Genomic DNA, 25,041 nt, shown 5'->3' on the forward strand with positions numbered 1-25,041 from the left:
TATGACTCAAAAAATATCTTTCATAATATTTAATATAATATTTGTAGATATTTAAAGTTTTAAACGATGGAAACTCTCCTTTAAAATATTAATAATAGTTCATGAAACCCTACTTCAACGCAAAACTGATTGCTGAGTGTTCTGTCTGAAAAACAATTAATAAACAATTAATAAATTTCTAAAAATGCTCGAGGCACACGCCTTTGATTGCTTTAATCCAAGAAAAGCATCCTTAAAAACACTGCCTTATTTAGAAACTTCTTTGGGAGATATAGCTTCAATTAATAAATACAAATTCAGAATCAAAGTCAAAAATATTAGTAGTGTTTTTTTTCACCAAAGGTGTAAAAGACAGCTATGAAATCTTTCCAGGATACTTTAAGATGCAGATGTTTTCACAAAATGTTACCGAAAAAAATTTCATTGCTTCATTTTCCAAAATTAGTTATTGGAATCTAAAGCGTTGTTATGCAATAGACTTAAATTGGTTCAATTTTACATAACGAATTTTTATTAATAATTATTGCGTAATAAACAGTCCACACTTGTACATATTTTCCAATATAAGAAGAAATTTATAAAATGCAGGTGGGATTTATATTGCATGTCTTTGCTTAATTTGTAGCATCTCCAATCACAACTTTTAATGGAAGGGAACATATCTTCGAAGCGTGTGTTTAAGTTGCAACTAGAGTGAAATGTCTTGTAATAGTAGTTCTCTATGGTAAAGCTTTGTTTAATTTATACCCTTTGTTTCCACTCATTATTTTAATAAGAGTTTTAGGGACACTGAATATGGGAAAGTAAATATATCTTCGAAGCATCGATTTAAGCTCGAGTTTGACTGAAATATTCTCTAATAACCGCTGTAAAGACGTCAGAATAGACATTATAACAGGAGATATCCTGATTTAATTTCAATCGTGAAAGCTTTAGTTTATAAGGGATGACCTTTGAAAGAAAATGAGTCATTTTGCTAAAAATACTTTATTTAAGCAATGGAAGCTGATATTTCAATATGTTGTTTATGGTACTTGGCTATCGCAGTATAGAATAGTACATATCAGATTTAATTGTTAAACGAGAAGGCATTAAATACAGCTATCTTATTTTAAGGAAATAATTTAAGGAATTTTGTATATTTCTCTTTTTTGTGTTGTGTTTGATTGTTTCTAATTATGTTGAATTAAATATCATTATATTCCATTGTGTCAACCAGAAAACATCGCAATTTTAAAAGAGAAACCCCAGTCTTAACACTGGATTTTTGAATTTAAGCATGTTAGGACTTGGTGATACTCAAAAATCGAATTTCCGTGAATGTATAACTGCCATATATATGTGTACATGCGCACGATATTTGAAACCAGTGGGCATGGTCTCCCCAAACCCTTTTGTCATATTCTCTAATAAAGTTGCATATGCGTTCCGGACGAGTTTCTTCCAAATTGAAGCCCCAATTAAACGCAGAGCTGAAAAAAGAGTCACAAAATCAAATACCAAATTTGATATATTTATGTTTTTGCGTTCTTGAGTTATTGCGTTTACATGCTTCTAAAATACAGACTATCAGACATTAAATTTATTATTGGATTTGACTCAAAATTTCCCAGATGTCTTCAATACAGATACTAAATTTGGGTATAGAATTTTAATCATCTTGCTCTCTTCGTTTTGAAGTTATCGGGTTAACTTACGTTCTAACAACCGGACAGATAGACTTTCTCAGGAAAGATTTTACTCAAAATTTCACAGAAAACTGCACATACAGTGTAAAGATCTTGTACCAAATTTTATCCATAAGGCTCTAAAGACCTTTTGAATTGTTTTCACCACAGGCAGACATGAAGATATAATGCCAAAAATGTCCTTTTCGAACTCAGAGAGGTCTAAAAATGGGAAATCCGTTACAATCTCGAATTCACATTTTTCGATGATTGTAAAACTTTTTCTATAATTCACATACGAGAACGCAAATAAAGAGATTAACTAAATAGATAACTATCTGCTGCTTATACTGCTTGGTATGTAAAACATTTACTCAGAAAAGTTTTGAACAAAATTTAGCACCGCTTTGATTTGAATGTCTGTGTTCATTTGATCTATGTGAATATAACTTTTCAAAAATGCATCAAGACAACTAAATGAGCAAGCGATAATTACATAAAAAATGAAAACTATATCTAATTTTAAATCAAATCCGTTAGAAAGAAATTTTTTATTGCGTATATATATATATATACACAATGTTGCTTTATTGAAAATATTTTAAATGCTATTTCAAAATTAGAAAAAAAAAATTGATAAAATTGATGGCATTTACATAAAATCCTCCCTTTTATTTTTTTTAGTAAATTAAAATATTAAATTGTTAAAATATTAAGCATCTATTATTAAAAATAAAAATGTTATTTTCAAGTGTATGCACTTCAATTTCTTATCTCTGTTTCTTTCAGTAATGCTGATAAAGCACGAATTAAATTAATTAAATAAATGCTGTTTGCCTCGTGATAACTCCCAACCATTCAGAGATGTTATGTGATTGTGGAGAAATGCGATGTACGAAAAAGTAATAGTCTTAAAAGTAACAATATGTTTGTAAAAATTATTTTGATAAATTACTGATTGTGAAATAACGAACTAATGCTTTTTTCAAAAAGAATTAAATCTAAATTTTCTTTGCATCTGTTTATTTTTTTTATGTTTGGAAACCTGATTTGCATTCAGAAATGTGAACATAATCGAAGCCATATTCATTGATATTAATATAATCGCCGTCATATAAAAAAGTAATGCAGCAGGAATTACACGTAGCATTCTGTGTTTATTGTAGGAAAGCAAACGAAATAATGAAAATGGATAGTTATCTTATTTAGGTACTCTGCATGCTATAAATGGAAGGCAATGGGATTCAAAGTGAAAGAAAATGGAAGCTGGACAGGACGAAATGAGGAAAGGCCAAAAGGAATTGAAAAATCAGTGCTTCTTCAGGGGCTTCATTCAGAAAAGGCAGCCTTCGCCCCGCAAGATGGCCATGAGTTAGTTTCCCTGGTTGGAAACAACCACCGAGCATTCTCTCTGTAAGTGCCCCTTCTTGTTGCACCCCCAGCAAGTCATATTCGGGTTTCGGCGAGGGATGTTCTTCTTTTCACCATCACGGCTATTCAATAATTTTTCCAGCATATTGCAGAGTGATTCAAATTTGCCATCACTTTTCCTGCCGGCATCATTCTGAATCTCAATCAGTCTGACATGTCTGGAACTCTGGGAAACAGTTTTTGCAGAATCATACTTTATGCTATAAGCTATAGCTGATTTTAGATCTTTTCATCCATTAGCCTCGTTGCAAGCTGCGTGTCTTCGTCTCTGATGGCATCGACGAAATACTGCGCTGCTAGGCTTTCCCGAACATCCAGAGGGCATTCGGCGTAAGCCAGGTTCATTAAGTGTTAAGAATCAGAGACATCTATTTCGAGTCCAGGTTTTTTCTCGGCATTCGAGCAATATTTGTAGCTCTCAATGCAGGATGTTCTAGAGAGGGTATTAACATTTACGATGCTGGATTTCAAAATTATATCTTATTGTCTGCAGGGTTTGACACAGCGAGTATATAGTGAGTAGATTCTTTAAAATTGAAAAGTAATCCCTTGGGAGCATGATTAATTCGAAAAGAAATTGCCGCTCATCAAAATAGTGATGGAAGTTCTCTGTAGAATTTGCAATGTCTATTAGTTATGTACATATTATATGCACGATAATATCTTTCAGCCTTCCCCAAGTTCTCGCAGAAGTAAATTGACATATTCTTCATTTTCAAAGATCCGAAAAAAGCACGCCTCTCATTCCTTCATTTACCTGAAGAATCCCTGTAAATATTTCTTTCCAGTAGGAAGTAAGCAGCATCACAGATTCGTAATAATATAAAAGCAGTATATTTCATACTTTTAAATGACCAATTAAACTAGACATTTTTAACATAGGCAAACCAAATGTATGAACGCATCAGCTCTAAAGTGTATCCAAGGGATTAATAATCAAGCGATTCAATGCCAAATCTAATGAATTTTTCGAAACGTTTGTTTTTGAATTACGTTTGTATCTCTCAAACGCAATTAGCTGTTAAGTGGAAATTATGTACTTCAATAAATGTGTTCGAAGCGGAAACTGTTTCAATTACATTACAAATAATACCTGTTATTCTGAAATTCAGGGTCTGACTACTCTTATTTCTATTTCGACGTAAATTCTTTTTATCTTGGCTTTCATGTTTAATTCTCGTTTCATCTCAATACTTCAGTGAAAAAGCTTGTTTTACAGAAGATATTGAAATTCAATCTTATATGTTTCTTTATGGAATATCGTGGATATTCAATTCAAAATATGTTAAGAAATTACATATCGGTCGGATGATGCAGGATGTGGGAATTTAAAAAGAAATATAAAGAAAGAGGAATTTTTCTCTTCGTAGGTGTGAAGAAAACATGAATAAACATGATGTGTTAAAACTATAAATAACTGCTATAAAAATAACATGATGTGTTTGGAACCTGCTTGCAAAAAAAATTGATACCAAATGCAATGAAATTTGGTCGAAATATTATTCCAGTTGGAAGATTTCAGTTTATGCAATAGGTCTACTGCAATATGACTATTATCATCTACTGCAATATGACAAATCTAGATGATTAAGCTAAATGCCTGAAAAATTGACGAGAATCACAATTTCAAATATACATTGTTGATGCCTTTGATTCAGAATTATATGCTTTATTTATCACAAAATGGACTTATTTCATAAATTACCAACTTGTTTATCCCATTTAACATCCTAATTTATTTCATTATATACAAATATATATTATAAATATATATATTATAAAACAATCATTGAAAATAATATTAAAAAGTGTACTGTTTAAAATTTTTTTTTATCCTCATGCAAATCTTTAAATCCTGCATTTCCTTGTTAACAGGTTTTAAGAATCTTAAGAAAAAACTGAGTTTGAAACCAGTTACGTAATGTTTATGTTTTAATGCTTTAAATCCATAACATTTCTTGTTTACCATTTTTATTTCCGTTCTTCATTAACTTTCAATGATTTTTATTAAATATAAATTCTGACTTTTGAAAAAGAATCAATCAAAATTTTAAAAGCATATAAATGACAGTAAAAGAAAACAGTTTCGAACGTCCAGTTTGTAACGTCACCACATGATATTTTAGGTTTGATTCGTGGTTTGTTACTGAGATATTTCAACCATCTATTGTGTTCTTTGCGCAACGAGAATTTACAGATCGCATCAATGTATTGTACTTACAGATAATGAATGACATACATTTACGGCCGATCACTTACTACGTTCTCAATGCTGTACGGGTGCGAGCTCTTGTTGATTGCATTGTCTATGGATTCCCTGGAGAGCCACTGGTCCGTGTACAGGATGAGACGGACGAAAACTTGTGCGAACATGGCGAAGAAGAGGTTCTTATGGACTTGCGTACGCTTGTTTCTGAGAGAACTGAAAAAAAAACGCAAAGATCATTCTTCAAAGTAACCCTTAGTAACAATATAAGTAAATGTGGATGACGGTGTTGTCGCCTACAAGCAGAACTTTGGACTTTAGAGCTATCAAATTTTTATAAATATTCCTTAAGATGTGTCACTTCAAAAATGTTTTCCATTCAATGATATCAATTTATTTGTTGTTCATTTCCACCCTCCTTATTTCAACAAATGTAAAATAATAATGCATCATTTGCAACAATACATTGTTGCATTTTCATCGTTTATGCAATCATATCATCCATTTTTGAAATGTATGAAAATAAATCTTCCGAGTTTTTCATATTCTTTAGCAATATAATATTTAATAATTTTCTTATTTTCTTTCCTTCAAAAAAAGGTATGGATAAAAAGTAAGTAATTATAAAGTAAGTAAGTGAATATTGTCCTAGATGAAGAACCGTTTTCTGAATAAGTTGTGCCGAAATGAGATGAAATCCTGAAAACAACACTTTAAAAATATATAGATGCCATATGATTTTACAACTAAATATGAAAAAGGACACGTTGAGAGCAACAATATGAAAAAAAATCTTATTTAAAATCTCCTTGATAAAAGGAAAAACAAATTTTGGGAACGGACTCTTTGGTATCTCTGAAAGGAATGAGTGGATATGAGGGATTTTTATTCCTTCGCTCGAAGTGTGGGAATGACAACGATAAACAAACTTTTAGAGCGTGTGTTAGAAATAATTAAATAAAAAGTGAGATTTAATTCAGCAGATAAGAAAAAAATTAGAATAAAATGATGTAGGGTAATTTAAGATTTAAAAAAAACAGAAAATTAATTCTTTGCTTACATCTGCAAACATTCATAGAAAAATGTTAAACTTTCACAGAAAGGCATTCGATAAATAAAAAATGGTTCTAAATACGTCCACTTTCTTAAAATTTATCGTAAAATAAACGTTGAAAGATTTTGTTTCTCGTATATGAAGTATCACGAAGACAAAATATTGTAATCGTCAAAAATTTCGAACTCAAGATTTCCATGAATCTATAGATTTCAGATCTCCATGAATCCGAAGCGTACATTTTAATATTATTTCTCTCTGTTTACGAATACCTTGAATGAAAAATGCTTTTAGTTAAACAGATGAAATTTAATATATGGATTCGATAGAAATCTATAAAATTAGTAATACCTTTTGAATCACAAGCGTTCATTGAAAAGTCTGTCCGGCTGTCCGAGTTCTAGTGAACACAATAATTGTAAAGCGAAAAAAAAACTATATGAATGAAATTTGTACACAGGTTAAGTATTTAAAATATGGGTCCAAATTGTGCACAAAATCAGTCAACGTTTTGACCTTTTGTGGATCTGCATTTCGCATACATGTTAACGCAATATCACAGAGATACAATGACATAAATAAATGAAATTTGGTACTTGTGAATTTGAATCTGCAATTGTGATCTTGTGAAGACAATTGTAGTTCTGACCAAATTATAGTTTCGGGCGAGAAAAAAGCGTCCAAAATACATATTCGATTTTTAATTACTTTGTGCGCAAACGATTCATTGCCAAAGACTGCACACTCGATTCACATAAAAACCATCTATAACCTAACTTTTGTCCGTAACTATTGTTCATCCGAATTATACAGTGAATGCACAAACAACATTTTCCTTTGTAATACTAAGAAGCAAACGACTCTCGTGTTTCAGATTCTGAAAATAACAATTTGAGTACTCGGAGCATTTATTGCCAGCATTACTGTCGACAATGGGTGAGAGGCAGTTAGGCTTCTTTTTTTAGAGCGTGCCAGGAAGACTATTCCTAATTTTTCTTCTTCTCTGCAGTGCAGTAGACTTTTAAAACCTAATAACATCTATTGAGAGAATATTGCGGGCTACACAATTTTGCAGCGTTTTCATTCTTTTCTTAAATTTAGCATCCCTGCATTAATAAATGTTTTTTTTTCTCTTTTTCCCTCGTGAACAAAACAGATTTAGAATTTTTCAAATTTCATTTCCGTTTTTTTTTTTTTTTTTTTTTTTTTTTTTTTTTTTTTTTTTTTTTATTCCTGAACATTTATTGGAGTCATTCGGAGTCTCTTCAAAGTGACAGATATCTTAAAGATATCTTATCAATATTTTGATAAAAACAATTCTTCTAATAGAACATAATTCTGTAAATCCCAAATCCTCCAGAAAAAAAATCCATTGAATATTTGGAAGTTTTATAGCAACTCCTTCACGTCAAATAAACTTGCATGTCGCTCTTGTGTTTCCGTGGCCATTTTCTTTTTTAGGGCTATATTTCGAGCAGAACAGTTATTGTAATTAGAAAATAATTTTTCCATCTCTTTCTCAAGTTGTGTACAAAGATTTACTCATTTCTGTCGGATGATTACGACTAATAAAGTAAGAACAGGAAAATTTCATTCTGAACACTCGAGTATTTAATTTAAAATTTGATTGAAGCTATTAATAAATAAATATAAAAATGATAACTATATTTTAGGTTATTCATAAATATTTTACTAACGTTCCTATGGCATTCTGATTGTAAGCCAATTCAATGTTAATTATTTATTTGAAAACGTAAATGAATCGTAAATTTCGAAATCGCAAGCAATAATTTACTTTATTACCATTTATTTATTTATTCAGTTAAATCTAGTCACAATTCCTTGTTAAACTAATCCTAAAATTTAAATGAAATTATAAACATCTTTTATTATTCCTTCCATGGTATTCAATTCATTTTTAAATTATCACTGGCTTGTTAATTCTCTTATATATTATTTTTAAACGTATTCCTTGTAAATCATAAAATACTATTCAATATTTTAAAAAAAAGCATTGAAAAGGAAGATAGTTTTAGGATTTTTCTATTAAAAAATATAGTCATACCTAAAAAGTATGGAACATATAGCGTAACTAATAACAAGTAAAATGATTAATAAATGCATTTGAATTTTTAAGCTTTGTTGTCTATCCAAATATCAAAACATAGATTTTAATTTTAATTCATGCATGGTAAATATCGGGTTTTGTATATGAGTACAGAAAAATTTCAAATTTATCTAAAATATTATACAAGGAAACAAAAGCTTTAACAAAATAAAACTGTGATGTTTTCTTCTATTTCAATTATTTAAAGAAGAAATTCATTACAAACGAAACTCGTATGCATTTTCAAATTTTATTCCATTGGCTCTATCTATTAATTCATGAAAAAAAAAAGACTTTAATATATATTTAAATAGAGGAATTTGATGAAAAATATATTTTGTAGAAATAAGGTGATATGGATGATTTTATATTGTCACAAAAGTCCATATGCCACTAGTGGTTTCAATAACATAAAAATATCGTATGTTTTGCGATTTGCGTAGACGATATTTTAATATAATAACGAAGATGGGAAATAGATAGGATACTGGGATGATTACATATGTATTAGATTGTTTCTGCAATTTTAAATAATGCGCTGTGCAACATGAAATTGAATATAGGAATATTATCTAGAATTCAGAGCCTTTTGCTTTGAAAGCTAAGTTAGATTTAACTTATTTATATGCAGCCATAAGTTTATAGTGCATTTTTTTGTCAAGGCATTTAAAAAAATGTGAGACGATTGTATATGCAGTATCTAATTTTGAACAATTTTATATATTTTATATTTAGTACATAATTGCTTATACGATATATCTTGTTATTTATTGACAAAAAATAAATAAATAAATATTATGATAATGTATATAAGTAGAATGTATAAATATCTCCTATTCGTTCTATTTTTTTTAAATGTTTTAAATTTGGACAAAAAACAACAACGTTATTTCTTCGAGAATGAAGTACTTCTTTTTATTATTATTTCAAAGAAAGAAATCCTTGTAAAACTTCAAATTATTCAATATTTTTTGCGATTTTTTAATGCGGGTCTCTCGTTATTTTGTCTGAAAAATCATCCGATTTCCGAATTATAGTAAATTATTACCATGTTTTAATGAAATAATTTAAATTATATTATTTTTAATGCATGTTTCCCATAGGTGCTCGAAATTTTTCTTTTGAAATTCTAACTTATTATGTATCTAAAAGGATTGTTTTTGAAATTAAAATGACAAGAATTTGATTTAAAATATGCGTTCTTTAAAAAAAGAAACTTCAATTTTCAGGTGTTTTCTTTTTTTTTTTAAATTCTGTTTTTAAAAATTTTGTCGTGTCATTTCTAACGAAAATATTGTAGAAATTTTTGAATATTTTTAAATGATTAAACTGTTTGTGTGAAAAATATTTTCTTTTATCGACGATGTCTATTTTAAAATCATTTGAACAAATTAGCAATGTTTATAGGAAAAGACGAGAATATTTTAATGATAAATGAAGAACCCTCTAAAAATAGTCAAATGGCATTCAGCAATAAACATTTCGAAGTTAAAAATTTTGAAGAGAAAATCATTTCGAAATCTTTCTTTTACAAAAATATCAAAAGAATTGTTTAAAATATAAAGAACAATTGCTTATCACCTCTTACTAAAGACAATGACAAACGGACCGTTTTCATCAACTGTGGCAAAAAAAAAATATGATTTGCTTAAAGCTTGAATATACAAAGTTTATTCAAGATTAGTTTTCTTTAAAAGCCATTTTGGGAAATAGTAGAAACTTCCCAAACATATTTGACTTCCCGTAAACATATTTGACTTGTTCTCGAAGAACATACTTTTTACTTTTAGTTAAGATTATAGGATTATTTATCTTCAGCGTAATCTTTTGTTTCTAAAGATATTTCAGCTTTAGGGCTATTTACTTCATCCAGAACTGTTTCATCTTATCCTTTCAAGTTTGTGTAATAATTAAAGGTATTGTAATGGCAACAAAGTAGTATTATTTTCGACATGAAGTTGCCCAAGGCAAAGGCAAAAGTATCTCGCTTTGAGCAAAGCGTATGAATGCACTTAAGGAAAGAAGGAAAATAAGTGAAAAAGAAATAGCGCCGGCTGAGATAATAATCTTTATATTATCCTATTACTTTCCATCTAGAATGAGTCAGAAATTTTAGATAATGTTAAGTCATTTGATATGCTTAGCTGTAAAATAATGCATTATAACTAATTTGTTTTTAGTATGTACATGAATGGTTTTTAAGTAGATTATTGGTTTAAAATTTACTGAACAAATGATTACCTAAATCGAAGCTGATGAATCAGAAAAACCTATTTTCGAGATCTTCATCCTATTATCATATTTTGCTGTTAATGCATTTGTTACTTCTAAATGGAATGAATTTCATCGTTTCTTTTGAAGAATTTTATAAAAATATAAAAAAATGTTGATCTTAATTTTTTAAAATGTTTTTTTAATCTTTATATAAAAATGGATTAATTCAAATATAAAAATTCATATGATATGTGACTAATCCTTTAAAGGAATTTATGTAATTAGCAAAGAGAAAAAGTACAGGATAAATGAAATAAAAAAAAATATTTAGAATCATTTAAGCTTTAATCACCTTTAAGGTTGAAATTAAAATCCTTTTTGGATATGTTTATAGCCCTTATTTAAAATTAATTTGACATGAATGGGTTATATTTTCATTGGAATTTGGTTTGGCTAAATGCATTTAAATTATTATTTTTTTTTAATGAAAATTCATTTTAAAACAATAAGTTACTTATTTCTGGCGTTAATTTTTCTAGCCTCTAGTTAATTTATACACTGTTAATTTCCTTAATTAATAACTTTTCCGACAAGGAATTCAATAAAAACAGCGTTTTTGGCATACCAATATTTATTCCAGTGTACCTTCAAATACATCTGGACGCTTGAATTTTAAGCGTTGTATCTGTCTAAATTGCTTTTGATAACATTCAATGAACAAGCATAGAGTGAATTCCAATGGTGTTGAAAATTTTTCCTTAAGTTTTGTTAATCATAATCGGGAACCGCAATCGAAGTGATAGATGTTTTGTGATTTTATTCTGCTGATATTCTGTAACTTTTATCAGTTGATTGGGATTTGATGATTATTTGTATTCCAAAAATTCATATTAATTTGAAGGCCACTGTATATTTTTCATCCATAAATACCATAGAGACAAATAGAGGTGAACAAACCCTAAGATCGTATTCCATTTCACTGGTTTTCCAATTAAAAATAATATACTCATCTGAATTCATCGGAATATAGGTTAGTTCAGAAACAACTGCCTTGTCATCAAATTTTGGAAGATATTTTTTGTATGCACAACCGTCGAGATCCATTCATCTGAGTTTGTTTCTATTTGAAAGACAAAATGAATGTAATGTTAGGGGCTCATTGTTGTTAACTTCTATGATGGATTGAGAATATCTCCATATTTTGTCCATCTAGCTTGAAGGTGTAAAACTATAGAATTTTGGCAAGTATTATTCATAGACACCGTAGTTTAAACTTTGGTATTCCTTAATCTTGACCAGCTGCAATACGAATTCATTTGCAATTGTGGTCTCTACGTTGCCCAAATATGGATTCGTCTTTAAATGTTCACTTTCCTCTGCTCCTTCTTCCGTGTTTCGGATATGAAAGAGTAATGAAATATTTTTGATTTATTTTCAAATAAGTGGGAACTTAATCATATTTAACTCTATTTAGATGTTTTATTGACCTCATATTTATCACTATCCAATAATAAAGTCCAACACTTTTTTATATGCTTAATACGAATGATACTTTGTTTAATATAAATTATACGATACTTAATACTTTACCTCTCTTTCTTTTGTTAAATGAAGATATTTGCTGTCCATATATTTAACATAGAAATTTCGATCTAGTTTAAAAGTTCATTCAATGTATTAAATGTCAATTCATTGATTTATCAGTTGTTGTGAGTTCAGTAAACCTAGTAAAGAAATTTTACCTTTTACATGTCAAGCAAAAGTGTTGAAATGTACTGCAATAAAAGTTTTCTTGATATTTTAAAAATTTTATAAATTTTATAAGGTTCAACAAAAAGCAAAAAGAAAATAAAAGCTTGGCATTGTCATGATAATAATTTTTTCTGAACATATATTATATGTGGTTAAAACATATTAACTTCATATTAAGTATGATCAGATTTTATGATCTGGTTTCTGATTTTATAAAAAAAATATTTTCAGGTTTAAGTTAATTAAATCAATGTTCTACAATTTAAACTTTCTATATTGAAGCTTTACTAATCCATATACATATATTTTTACATTAATTTCATTTCATTTATCACCAATTTTGGAGCAATATGAGAATTAATTTAAGAAAGATGTTGTTGTTTGAAATTTTAAAAGCAGCGCTGATTCCCACAATTTACGAACACATTAACTGTTGAATGCTGTCGGATTCCATGTGAATTAGGACTTGGAAACAACGAATTCTTCTCTAGGGTGCAGATATATTATATAAAAATTTCATCAAATGATGATTAAAGATATCTTTAGGAATTGCTTTAATTTAATTTAAGAGATAAATAATGTTGAATATTCTTTTCTTTCTTTGAATATTTAAACACAATTATGGTCTATCATCGATTCTCTTATGTGGCTTATTAAAGTTATCAGATTGATGATTAATTCAAACTTAAAATTCGTAAAATTTACACCGAAAAAGTAACAGGATTCCAGATATATTATAATGATAGATTTGCTTAAGATTTTAAATATTCGCTACATATTTTCATTGTTCAAACTTTCTGTGTAATTTGTAACACGAATTATGATTATAATAAAACTCGAGTTTCTTTCAACAAAATAAAGTTTTCGAGAAAACTTAATAATTTCATAGAGCTGTTATTTCATATTCCTTTATGAATTTGTATCCTGCAATTTTCATATTTCTATTATATTTATAAATTTATCATTAATGTGACTTTTTTTTAAAAAAAAAATTGCTACATTTTTCAAATTAAATTCTTTTGCTTTTACTTTTAGTTACTTATGTAGTATATATAAAACTCGATTTTTCACAAAGGAATCTACAGTTCTTAATATATGTGCCTTAATATACTAATAATATACGTGCTGTTAATTCTCTTCGCTGCTTCGCTTTTCTGATTACATAATAAACAGAAAACAATTTATCTAAGATTTAATTGTAAATACCTCTTTTTTTTAAGATTAGAAAGTTTTAATGTGCTGTTCAAAGTTATATGGATTCGGAAACATGAAACACAGAATAACAATACTTGTTATTTAATTTGCCTAGCAATACAGTTTTCCATTCAAAGAACTTATTGGCATTTATTTCTAATGAATTTCGTGGAATAAAATTATCATCCGTCATCTGGATCACCCATAAAATCTAAATCTTAAAATAATGTAAAATATTCATTGGGCGTATAGTGAAGGATAATTATATAAATCCAATTTTCATTAAAATCATATTTGTTAATTCATTGTTGATGAGCTCTTCCGTTTCGGTAAAGTTCACATGCGTGTCTGATAATCTGATTAAAGCATATCTAAAAATCAAATGAAACTTATTAATAAAAGACCATTTTAAACCCGAGAGAATTTCGGAAAGAAATGATTTAAATCTTATTATTCGTTTTTTATATCAAAGAATGAATAAAGTTACGAGAGAATTTTATTCTAAGAAGTTATGTTTCATTTTTGCATAAATTTAATTAAGTCAGATGGGTTTTCTCTGAATAGTAAAATACTATTAGAATGAAGTCTATTTAAAAAGTCATAATTACATTTTTTACCTTATATTTTATGGCTGACATTTCACAATGCTATGATATTAAAGAGATATAGATGATCTTTCCGAATAAACTTTAAAATAACTAAGATCATTTTAAGAAAATGAATCATTTTTAGAAATTATTGCTTTTAAAAATTTAGAAAATTACTGTTATATTAAAATTTTAAAGAAAAAAACGTCTATATTTAAAAAATCTTTATTTACATTAAGCATCTTAATATTAATTTTTTAAACAGTGTAAATTTTAAATACTAATACTCTTGTTTTCTGTAGATAAAAGTTCTTTTTTGTACGTATTGTTAAAAATATAGTTACGTTATTGATATAGGGAAAAGTGCATTTCTTTCAATCTAATTACAGGATTCCCATTTCAATCATTGTTCAGTCCCTAATTCTTGCTTGTTAGAGTTAGACATATATTTGCAGTTTGAGAAATGCTCTAAATGACGTAAAAATTTTATTTGAGTCAATAAATAACTTCTGAAAAAATTACGTTGCTAAACATTTCCCACAATTATCCTCCAGTCTTCTTAGTTATATTTAATAAAATACCTTTCAACAAACAGATTTAACGAAAAAGTTCCTTAAGATTAAAATGAAATGAAATTTTGAATACCCATCACTTTTTATTTTCCTGTAAACGAAGTATAGAAAAAAGTATTGTCATCGTCAAAAAATTCGAATTCGAGGTTTGGACGAATAATCAAGATTTAAACCTTCCCCAATTCGAAAAACAAATTTTTGTTCTGTCTGCCTGACACAGAAAAACTCCAAAATGCTTTGAGCTAAATGGATGAAATTTGCTACACGTACTTTTAAATTTGCTTCAAATTTTACAGAGAAATCTACAAATCCAATTCAGAGAAGTCTTTCTGTTCAGTTGCTTGAATATATGTTAACACGGTAATTACAAAAAGAAGCGAGTTCGATGGATAAAATTTGATACACAGATTTTACGTCCAATGTGTAGATACCGAAAGATATTTTTGAGGAGACAACTAATGTATATAGAACCATATACTAAAGAAAAGGAGGGGAGACTCAGTAATAAGGTAATTAAATATTAAATAAGCAATTTAAACACTTCCCATATTCAGGAAAAATTTAACTTTTGATCGCTATTCACAAGACTGAGAAAAACTACTCGACCTGATGTCGACTAATAAATTTGTTCCCCAGACTGAGGAAAATTATTGAACAACCAAATAAAAAAATAGGCTAAACAACAACGTTTAAAGCCGGATCTCGCTCTTCCAATTTGGCTTTTTAATAATTTATCAACTGTCTGGCAACTTCTCGGGATGACTGAGGTTGAGATGACTAACAAGGGTTTAGTGATTTTCGTGACATCGGTGTCATTAGAGCATTTTATTGAAGGTCTTATACTGAAAATAATTCGTATGAAAATCTCTAATGGAATTATTATACTCCTTTTCTGCTATCTCTCCAATAAGCATTTAGTTCAAAGTATGAATCAAAGTCTCGTTATTACGTTTTTAGATCATTCTATGCAGGAGTAGTTCAAGGTAAAATCACAAATTACATCACACTTGTTTCAGAATTTATTACAACGATATTTCAAGAGAAAAAGAAATTTAATATCTTTGCGGATAACACATATAAATATCATTAAATATCGTTTATCTCATGGCGGATAACACATATAATTATCATTATTTCTGAATAATTATTTTGGGAGCGATAAAGGTCCCAAAATAATTATTGGGAAGCTTATCGAAAGTCCAAAAGTAATAGAAGAATGGAGGATTCATACGTGTATTAGTAAATATGAAGTTGTCTTTTTCTCTTGGAAAAACAACTTTCCTCTCCTAACGATACTTTTCAGACAAAACATTCCATGAAATAAGGATACCATCTATCATGGTGTTAAAAGAGCTCTTTCAAAAAGCGTATAAACAAATAATAATAACTGCAAGGGAGCAAAAGCGAAACTTTACAATTTTTAACTCACAAGAAAAAATAAACTTCCCATCTATGAAACAGTGCTGCGGGCATTAACTTATGAGGCGATATACATATAATAAAGGGGATTGCTCCAATACTCCACATAATTTCTCTAGGAAGACTACAAAATGTCACGGTTAGGTAAATCAGTATCATGCTATGGCTTGTCCGGAACAATGCTATTAGAAATACCTTTATTAATGAACGCTTAACGAATTTTATAAAAAGCCGTCCACTAGGCTCTTTGAAAAACTAGACAAAATCAACAACATCGAAATAAAGGACATCGAAAATATATGACCCCAAATACCCGAACAACTTCAAGAGTAATCACCAATTTATATGTGATTAAAACAATTCCAATAACTTTAACACACCAGTTTGATTATGGACTTAATTTTGCTGATAAAAGTTATGCAAAATGCACTGTATCTCTTCCTTATCTTCAATTTTATAAATAGAATTAATTAATACAAAGAATGTTTGAAAGTTTTATGCGCAATCATTTGCTAAGTAATTTCACTGACAAGCCATCACCCTATTCAACTGCATTGTCCGGAGAATAGGCAAACTTTAAATTTATCCAAAGCTTCGAATATATAATTTTCTATATATGATATCTAGAGTATATTACAACGTTTTTGATAAAATATAACATATAATACTCTTTTATAAACGTGTTAACTTTACTCAATCGTGTAGAATGTAATATTGTCCATAACAGTGAATTAACTGTTTGTCAATGAATATATTAAAATTAGGAAGATTAGTATTTAAAGATTAGGAATGTGAAATCACAAAAAGACTGATTTTAAAAATAAACTGATTTACTTAATTTATTAATATTATTGCTTTTACTAATCGATTATATATCCCTGGATCATTTATTCAAATGCGATCAATCTTATGATAGCATTTTTTGCAAGCTAAGATTTCGAGGGGTGGGTCATGATCTCCTGGTAAACACCTTTGTATAACTACACTGTAGGAACTTAAGCAATGGAAAAAGTGAATATATAATAACTATTCAATCATTAAAGGAATGCAATTAAATATGTTAAATCTTGGCAAAACAAAATTGATCGCATCCACTTCCTGGATTTTCGAATGTTGTGAAGAAAATGGATTTTTAATCTAAAAGCTATCTTAATAAGATCATAGGTATTAATAATTAATAAATAATAAAAAGGTGGTAATAATAATAAATAAATAAATAAAACGGTAATAGTAATAATAGCAAATAATAAAATTGTAATGATAATAAATAATAAAATGGTATTAATAGTAAAATAATAGCAACGACAATTTTTCCAACAAAGAGTAGATATTATATATCACATTGCACATTTTATATAACAATAACCAGCACCAGAGGCACATTTTTGTATTAATTCTTTTAGTGCAAATCATGTCATTTTTAAGTATTAGCAAAGTCAGCCAACCTTAATGGGGCTAATTATACTCGCAGCGAAAACTCAAAGCACCCTATGCTTTTCAGATTTTGAATCTACTGTTCATTAAATGGTTGTTGGTCATACAAGAAACACAATTTATTTAATGATCAAAATAATGTTTGAATATTGGCTTCATATTATATTTTATACTACAAGTTTAGTTTCGCAAATTGGAAATTAACTAACATTTTTATTAGTTCCTGACTATTACAATGTACAACTTCTTTTTATATTCAGATTATTCGGTTTCGTCAGTATGATTGGAATGACAAAACAATTTTATTACTATACTAAATAATATTAATATTTCAATGATTTATAAAATTTGGCTATATAGTTTTTATTTAATTAATTTGAATCCAATTGCAGTCTTATTATTAATTAGATTGAAAGGAATACGATATAATATCTGATGGAAGTTAAAAATAATTAATCGTTTTAGCTGTTCACGTTTTTTTTTAACATTCGGAATTAATAGATGAACACTTGAAAAACGCTTTTACCAGGCAGGTGTCCAATTCTTTCACTAAGTTCCAAAATACAAATAATAGGTATTTTCCTTTTTTTTTTTTTTTTTTGATTATTTGCATTAGGTATTGATAATGAATAAAATGCTAATGGTAAGTATATGCTTATTAAAAAATGATATAGAAGTACATTTACAAATAAATTGTACAATTGCAATTATTACGAGAATGGATGTCTTTATATATATATATATATATATATATATATATATATACACACACACACACAAAGGAATGTAATCAACTGGCAACATTTCAAGAATCTAATCTTAAATAAGAAGAAAAATGCAGCTTTTTGAAAAAATATTCATGCTAAGAAAGTTTTTTTTCTTTTTTTTCTTCTGAAAAACTTTTAAAATTTATATAAATCGAATGTTTAATTTCTAGAATAATTTTTCTCATTTAATTTCGATCATTTTATGAATTTTATTGAGAAACACTTTTTAAAAACTATCAGCTAGAAATCAACAGTTTTAACAATTTCATTAAAGAATAATAACATTAGTTGTAAACAAAATAATATAGCACAAAATTTTTATAATAACGTAGCATCAAAATAAAATTCCTTGAAAAAATCATTGTTGGATTTTTCGCGTCTCGATTATTAAGCATAGTTTGCTTGGCATTAGTTTCGTCTAGATTTTCTTTTAATCAATGTTTGTATTATAGTTCCCACATCGACATTCTCTTCAAGATGAAGAGTGTGCAAACTTTACGAATAGGGATACTATTTTTAAGAATCGATTATACTCTCACTTTTAGCTCAGCGCAGATAGCTTAGGAAATATATTACATAGCTCCTGAAATAAAAAAATAAAATGTTATCTCTATTTTTTAAATACTGAAATTTAATTGATAAATAACAAGAAATTCACAATTTTTTTTTGCAATGTGAAGCATTAAAAAATTATAAAGAGTTTCTAACTTATTCTCTAGTTTAAGAACTGCAAAACCTTTTGAGAAATTATAATATCAAAGTTAAAAATATATGCATTAGATTTTAATTTTTCGCAAGAAAAGTAATTTTATTTTATAAGCAAATTCTACCAGTGTTTAGAAATTGAAAATGTAGCTTTTAAAGATGTAAAATAACAGCAAAGCGTATGTTCCTGTACTGTGTGTTGTATGTTTAAATATAAAAATCCATGTAACTTCCCAAAAATTAGATTTAGAAACAAAATTCAAACGGTTTTCTAAGAAACATGTTCAAACGTTTAAGAACTTTAAATTAAAAGAAAATGTCATAATTTCCCAAAAATGTGACGTTGTAATCTAGTCATCTATTGACATTTCTCAACCAAGCTCTTCTCCAGAATATATTACCTTCAATAGATTTCATCTACTCATACTCCCCACCGAACACCTCCCTCATCATTATAATATTGTATATAGTTACTTTGTATGTGTATTGATGATATTTTATGTCTTTTTATGTGTATTTCTTTTATCTTAATAAATACTCCCACGTATATCCTTTCAACCGACAGGGAATCCTAGAGATTCCAAGTTCGGGGATATTCTGTGGCGAAAGTAAAGTCATCTATTGAATCAGCTAAAATTAATGATTGAGTTTTGGGAAATATTTTTACTAATGCTGAAGTTGTTAAATGAAACGACCTGTTTCATGAAATTTTAACTTCTATGTCTAAGAACACCAATTTGGACGATTCAGTGAAAGCAAATTTCGCCCACAACTTCCGTTGATTCAAATATGAATATTGAAGTTGACAGTACATTCAGAAGAAAGGTAAAAGTTTGTGCTCCCAAATAACAAAACAATTGGGAGAAATTTAATTAATTTTCTTCATACAGTTTACACAAATATAGGAGATGAATTATTTACTGACAAAGCTTCCTTTAATAAATTGCAATTAAATTTTAACACGCATGATTGGTTTTGAAAATTATTAAAACTGGGTTTCTGAAAAATTGAGTCGATTTAATTCATGCACAGGATGATTATGCCTGATAGAAAAATAATGTTTAAAGATACGCCTAGTAGCAATGGCTCATAACAGTCGACGGGAAAACCAAAATTCCTTTATTTAATATCAGAAATCGAAAAAAGATATTGATAAATTTAGTGAGTTGCTAGAAGCAAAACTGTGGAAATATATATGTAGCCCGATATAAGAAGATTTGGTTTTCAGATGGTTCCTATTAATAATACCTCAGATATGATGATGACAAAGTATTAGTTTGAAACAAATTGCGATATGTTAAGAGAAAAAAAAATGCGAGGCAAGATACCAATAAAAAAATGATGTCGGAAGAAAATATTAGAAATAACTTAAAGTGAAGTAAAGCTCTTATTAACTATTCTTAACTAGCTATTTATTATTATTATTATTAAGTAGGTATTATTATTATTATTATTATTAACATAAATATAACATAATAAAAATTACATACCTCAGTTCATTAACCTTTTTAACAATGCATCTTAAACAATGAATATTATAACTAATTTTATTGGTGTACATTTTTATTCGTGCTCCGATAAACCCGGTAATCTGAGCGTGAACAAATTTCTCGGTTATTAGACGTCAAAACAAAAGCTGGATTTTCCCTTCTCATAATGGTGCAAATCAAAAAGGGCGGAGCATTAACACCTTCTTCTACCAACGATGGTGTGTATTATATACTAGCCGCCTTTGGCGACCAGCCGGTTCGCCAATCTTAATGTTCGTTAAAATTTTAATAATTAAATATTTTATGTAATTCCTACTTTAATAGCGTCATCAAAATATTTTAAAACTTCAAATTTTGATAGGCATATAATTCACTCAAAATATTATAAACGCCTTCAGTCATAACGTAATATGTATCTCTCTAATTTTCTGTTGGCTCCCGTAGAATTTATACTTTAAATTAAAGTGGAAAGGATTAATCTGCAATTAATATAATAATATTTTTTACTGAAGCAAAGTATTTTTTTGTAATATGATTATTCAAAACAGTCACTGAGCGTTTCAACTTTATGGACACTAAAGAATATCTTTCTTATTTTATGTAATATTTCAAAAATTTGTCAACAAAATTTTCTCAGATTCATCATGACCAGATTGATTAATTAACAATGTTTAATTTTAAATGCCTCAAACACTAAAAAAAAAAAAGAGAATCGTTTAAAATAATCAGTTGAAAACAGGTTAAAAAAAACTACTTAAAAAACAATGGTCTTAAAACTATAAGCATATACAAAAAATATATAACTAACGTAAATACACTTTAATTACAAAAGCATGCAACTAATCTAAAAATAGTTTAAATCGTCCGTTGATAATGGTTGTCATGTCAACAATCAGAATACAATGCGCATGCGTGAATTTACAACGCCAGTTACGGTAACGCAAATGCATGAATTTTTCTGCGCCAGTTGGGGTAACGCTGTGCAGATTAGAAATTTTTAATTTCCTTTATTCTGTTTTATTTTAATTCTAAAGTACTTCAGAATGAATCTGAAAGATCGATTAATTAACAATGTTTCATTTTAAATGCATCAAACATTACGAAAATAAACAGAATCGTTTGAAATAATCAACCGAAAAATCGTAAGCCTAGCCTCGTTACTGTTGGGAAAAAAAACTGAACTCTTACTCATTTGGCGGTGGGGAAAATGAATATTTTTTCGCGGGAAAGTTAGCTTTTAATTAATAATTAAAATTCTAATTAAAAATTCAAAAAAAGGGACCCCAGGTGCACATTTCCGACCTCTAAGGTATACATGTACCAAATTTGGTAGCTGTAGGTCAAATGGTCTTTTCTGTACACACACACACACACTGAGCTTTATATGTAAGTATAGATGTTTTTTTAAAACAAGCGAAGAAGGGAAAAAATTATTCTAAAAAATTGGGTAAAGCAGGTGTTCTGTCTTAGAGACTACTTTTCCCTTTCCAGCTGTGTTGCTATTGAAACCGGCGCACAGCTGTTTACACGTTTATGTTTAGCTATTCAGATTTTATAATGTCTAATCAGAGTAACGGTGAATATCAGTGTGTTCGTGTTCGTCAATAAATGTTTTTTTAATAACATGATTAATGAAAACAGAGTCACTGAGCATTTAAACCTTATGGGTACTAAAAAATATCTTTCTTAATTTATGTAATATCTCAAGAATTTGTCGACCAGCTGGTTCGCCAATCTTAATGTTCGTTAAAATTTTTATCATTAAATATTTTATGCAATTCCTACTTTAATAGCTTCTTCATCAAAATATTTTAAAACTTCAAATTTTGATTGTCATATAATTCATTCATAATATTATAAAGGCCTTCAGTCATAACGTAATATGTATCTTTCTAATTTTCTGTTAGCACCCGTAGAATTTATGTTTTAAATTAAAGTGGAAAGAATTAATCTGCAATTAATATAATAATATTTTTTACTGAAACAAAGCATTTTTTTATAATCTGATTACTGAAAATAGAGTCACTCAGCGTTTAAACTTTATGGGCACTAAAGAATATCTTTTTTACTCTATGTAATATCTCAAGAATTTGTCAACAAAATTTTCTTAGATACATCATGAGCAGATCGATTCATTAACAATGTTTAATTTTAAATGCATCAAACACTAAGAAAATAAAACGAATCGTTTAAAATAAACGGATGAAAATAGGTTTTAAAAAAACTACTTAAAAAACGGTGTACTTAAAACTATAAGCATATACAAAAACTATATAACTAACATAAATACATTTTAATTACAAAAGCATACAACGAACCTAAAAATAATTTAAATCCAGTCCGGATCCGTTGATAATAATTGTCAACACAATGCGGAATTCCCAACACAAAGCGCATGCTTGAATTTTCAACGCCAGTTATTACGGTAACGCAAATACGTGATTTTTCTACGCCAGTTGGGGTAACGCTATGCGGATTAGAAATTTTTAATTTCCTTTATTCTGTTTTATTTTAATTCAAAAGTACTTCAGAATGAATCTGAAAGATCGATTAATTAACTATGTTTAATTTTAAATGCATCAAACATTAAGAAAATAAACAGAATCGTTTGAAATAATCGGCCGAAAAATGTTAAGCCTAGCCTGATTACTGTTGGAAAAAAAAAAACTGAAGCCTTACTCATTTGGCGGTAGGAAAAATGAAAAGACTTTTTGGTGGAAAAGTTATATATATATATATATATATATATATATATATATATATATATATATATATATATATATATATATATAAATAAATTGTCCTCTCGAATATTAAGAATGGCCCAAAAATCAATCAGAAATTTCTATTCCAGGACTGAGAATATATTAATAAGAATGTTGTGCTTTTTACATGAATGTCATATATTTACACAAAATATTGTTTTGATTCCTTTCCGACTCTTAAACACCACAGAGTCGTCCAGAAATCCCAAAAGCGTGATTCAACGTGTTTAAAAAACAATCGTGCGAAACGTTTTAACCAAGTCGATAGTTACTGCAACAATGTGAAGCGACAAATAAGAAATATCTTCTATATATTTGGTGGAATAAAACTAGTTGGCACTGCAGCAAGAGAAGTTAGAGTATATTAAAGTAAAAATTTAAAGTAATCAGAGAAGATGGAAATATTTTCAAAGAGATTGAATTCTGGAATAAATAGTTGTTTCTCGATTCTGGTTCATGCACACTTTTTAATGCAAATTTTTCGGAACAGTACAAAACCTCACTTTTCAGATAGTAGGTCAAGCAGAAACAGAACCTAACAAGAACACTCAAAGTATGGAAGACAATTAGTGGCAGCATAGGTTCTGCTGGATGATACCTACAAAATAGCTCCAAAACTGTCAATGAGTACATTGATGATGAATCATTGTAATCTTGCATGGAACAAGCAGATTCCTGCAACATATCCAAAATAAAAAGAAAGGGCTATGGATAAGGTAAGACTGGTTGCTACAAGCAGTCAAGAAAGACCACTGAAAAATTAAGCGGCCGTTGAAAGAAAAAGAAATATTTACATGCCGCAAATACAATATGGAGTTTTACAGAAAATATGATCATGGATATCAAAGGATACATTAAGTTTTAAGAAATTTTTGAATGATGGACAATTATTTAAAATCGATAGAATAATGATGACAATAGTAAATACCTGTAATTATTTGCGTATATGATCTAATACCAATTTTGTAGAATTATATGTGTTTAACTAAAATTCTCATATGTAACGCGAAACCAAACACAACGGCCGAGTTTGTCAAAAATAATAAATAAAAGCAAGCTTAAAATGAAATAAATCTCAATACCAGTTCCAACGGAATGAATTTAAACATGCTCTAAGTAAACATTTCATGATTTCTGCTCATTTCTGCTGCAAGAAATTTGTTAGAATAAAAACAATCTGTTAGAAGCAGAAAATGGAAAAAACTCAGTGAAATAAAAGAGAACAGTGGAAGACGGGGAATATCTGCTTCACTATACAGTTATATAGAAAAGCACTTATTAATTCGTCTGTATAAAGCGAAAGACATTAAATATTTGAATTCTGAATTCAATTTATCATTGTGACTTTAGCAAATGCTGGAGCGTATTGTGTTCTTCTACATAGCCACTAATATTTATTCCAACTAGAATTGTTTTCGGTTTATACGATGGAAGAGTAAATGAGTAGAAACCAATTAATTCTTGTTGATCAGCAATTTTACTGAGGAAACTAAGTTTGATAAAATTGACTTGATTGAATAATAGTGCAGTGATTTACATGGAAACAAAGTATATGCGTTATTTGCCCGGGACATTGTCTTCCATTTAAAAAATAGACTAAATTATAAATTAAGTCTTGAAAGTTATCACTCTTTTATATATATATATAATTGCTCAAACATACAAATTCGAACTTTG

The 25,041-nt window shown here is 28.4% G+C and overlaps 1 protein-coding gene across 1 annotated transcript in view; it reads right to left on the bottom strand.

The window, feature by feature from the left end:
* Positions 1 to 25,041, bottom strand: part of LOC129966465 (PDF receptor-like) — a 139,911-nt gene that overhangs the window by 65,069 nt on the left and 49,801 nt on the right. The window contains exons 5-6 of the mRNA XM_056080889.1: positions 5,358 to 5,520; positions 3,067 to 3,264 (exon numbers count right to left, since the gene is read on the bottom strand). Of these exons, the coding sequence (XP_055936864.1) occupies positions 3,067 to 3,264; positions 5,358 to 5,520 (361 nt within the window). The remainder of the gene's footprint in view (positions 1 to 3,066; positions 3,265 to 5,357; positions 5,521 to 25,041) is intronic.

Source organism: Argiope bruennichi, chromosome 4, assembly GCF_947563725.1.
Source record: "Argiope bruennichi chromosome 4, qqArgBrue1.1, whole genome shotgun sequence".
Classification (NCBI taxonomy): Eukaryota; Metazoa; Arthropoda; class Arachnida; order Araneae; family Araneidae; genus Argiope; species Argiope bruennichi.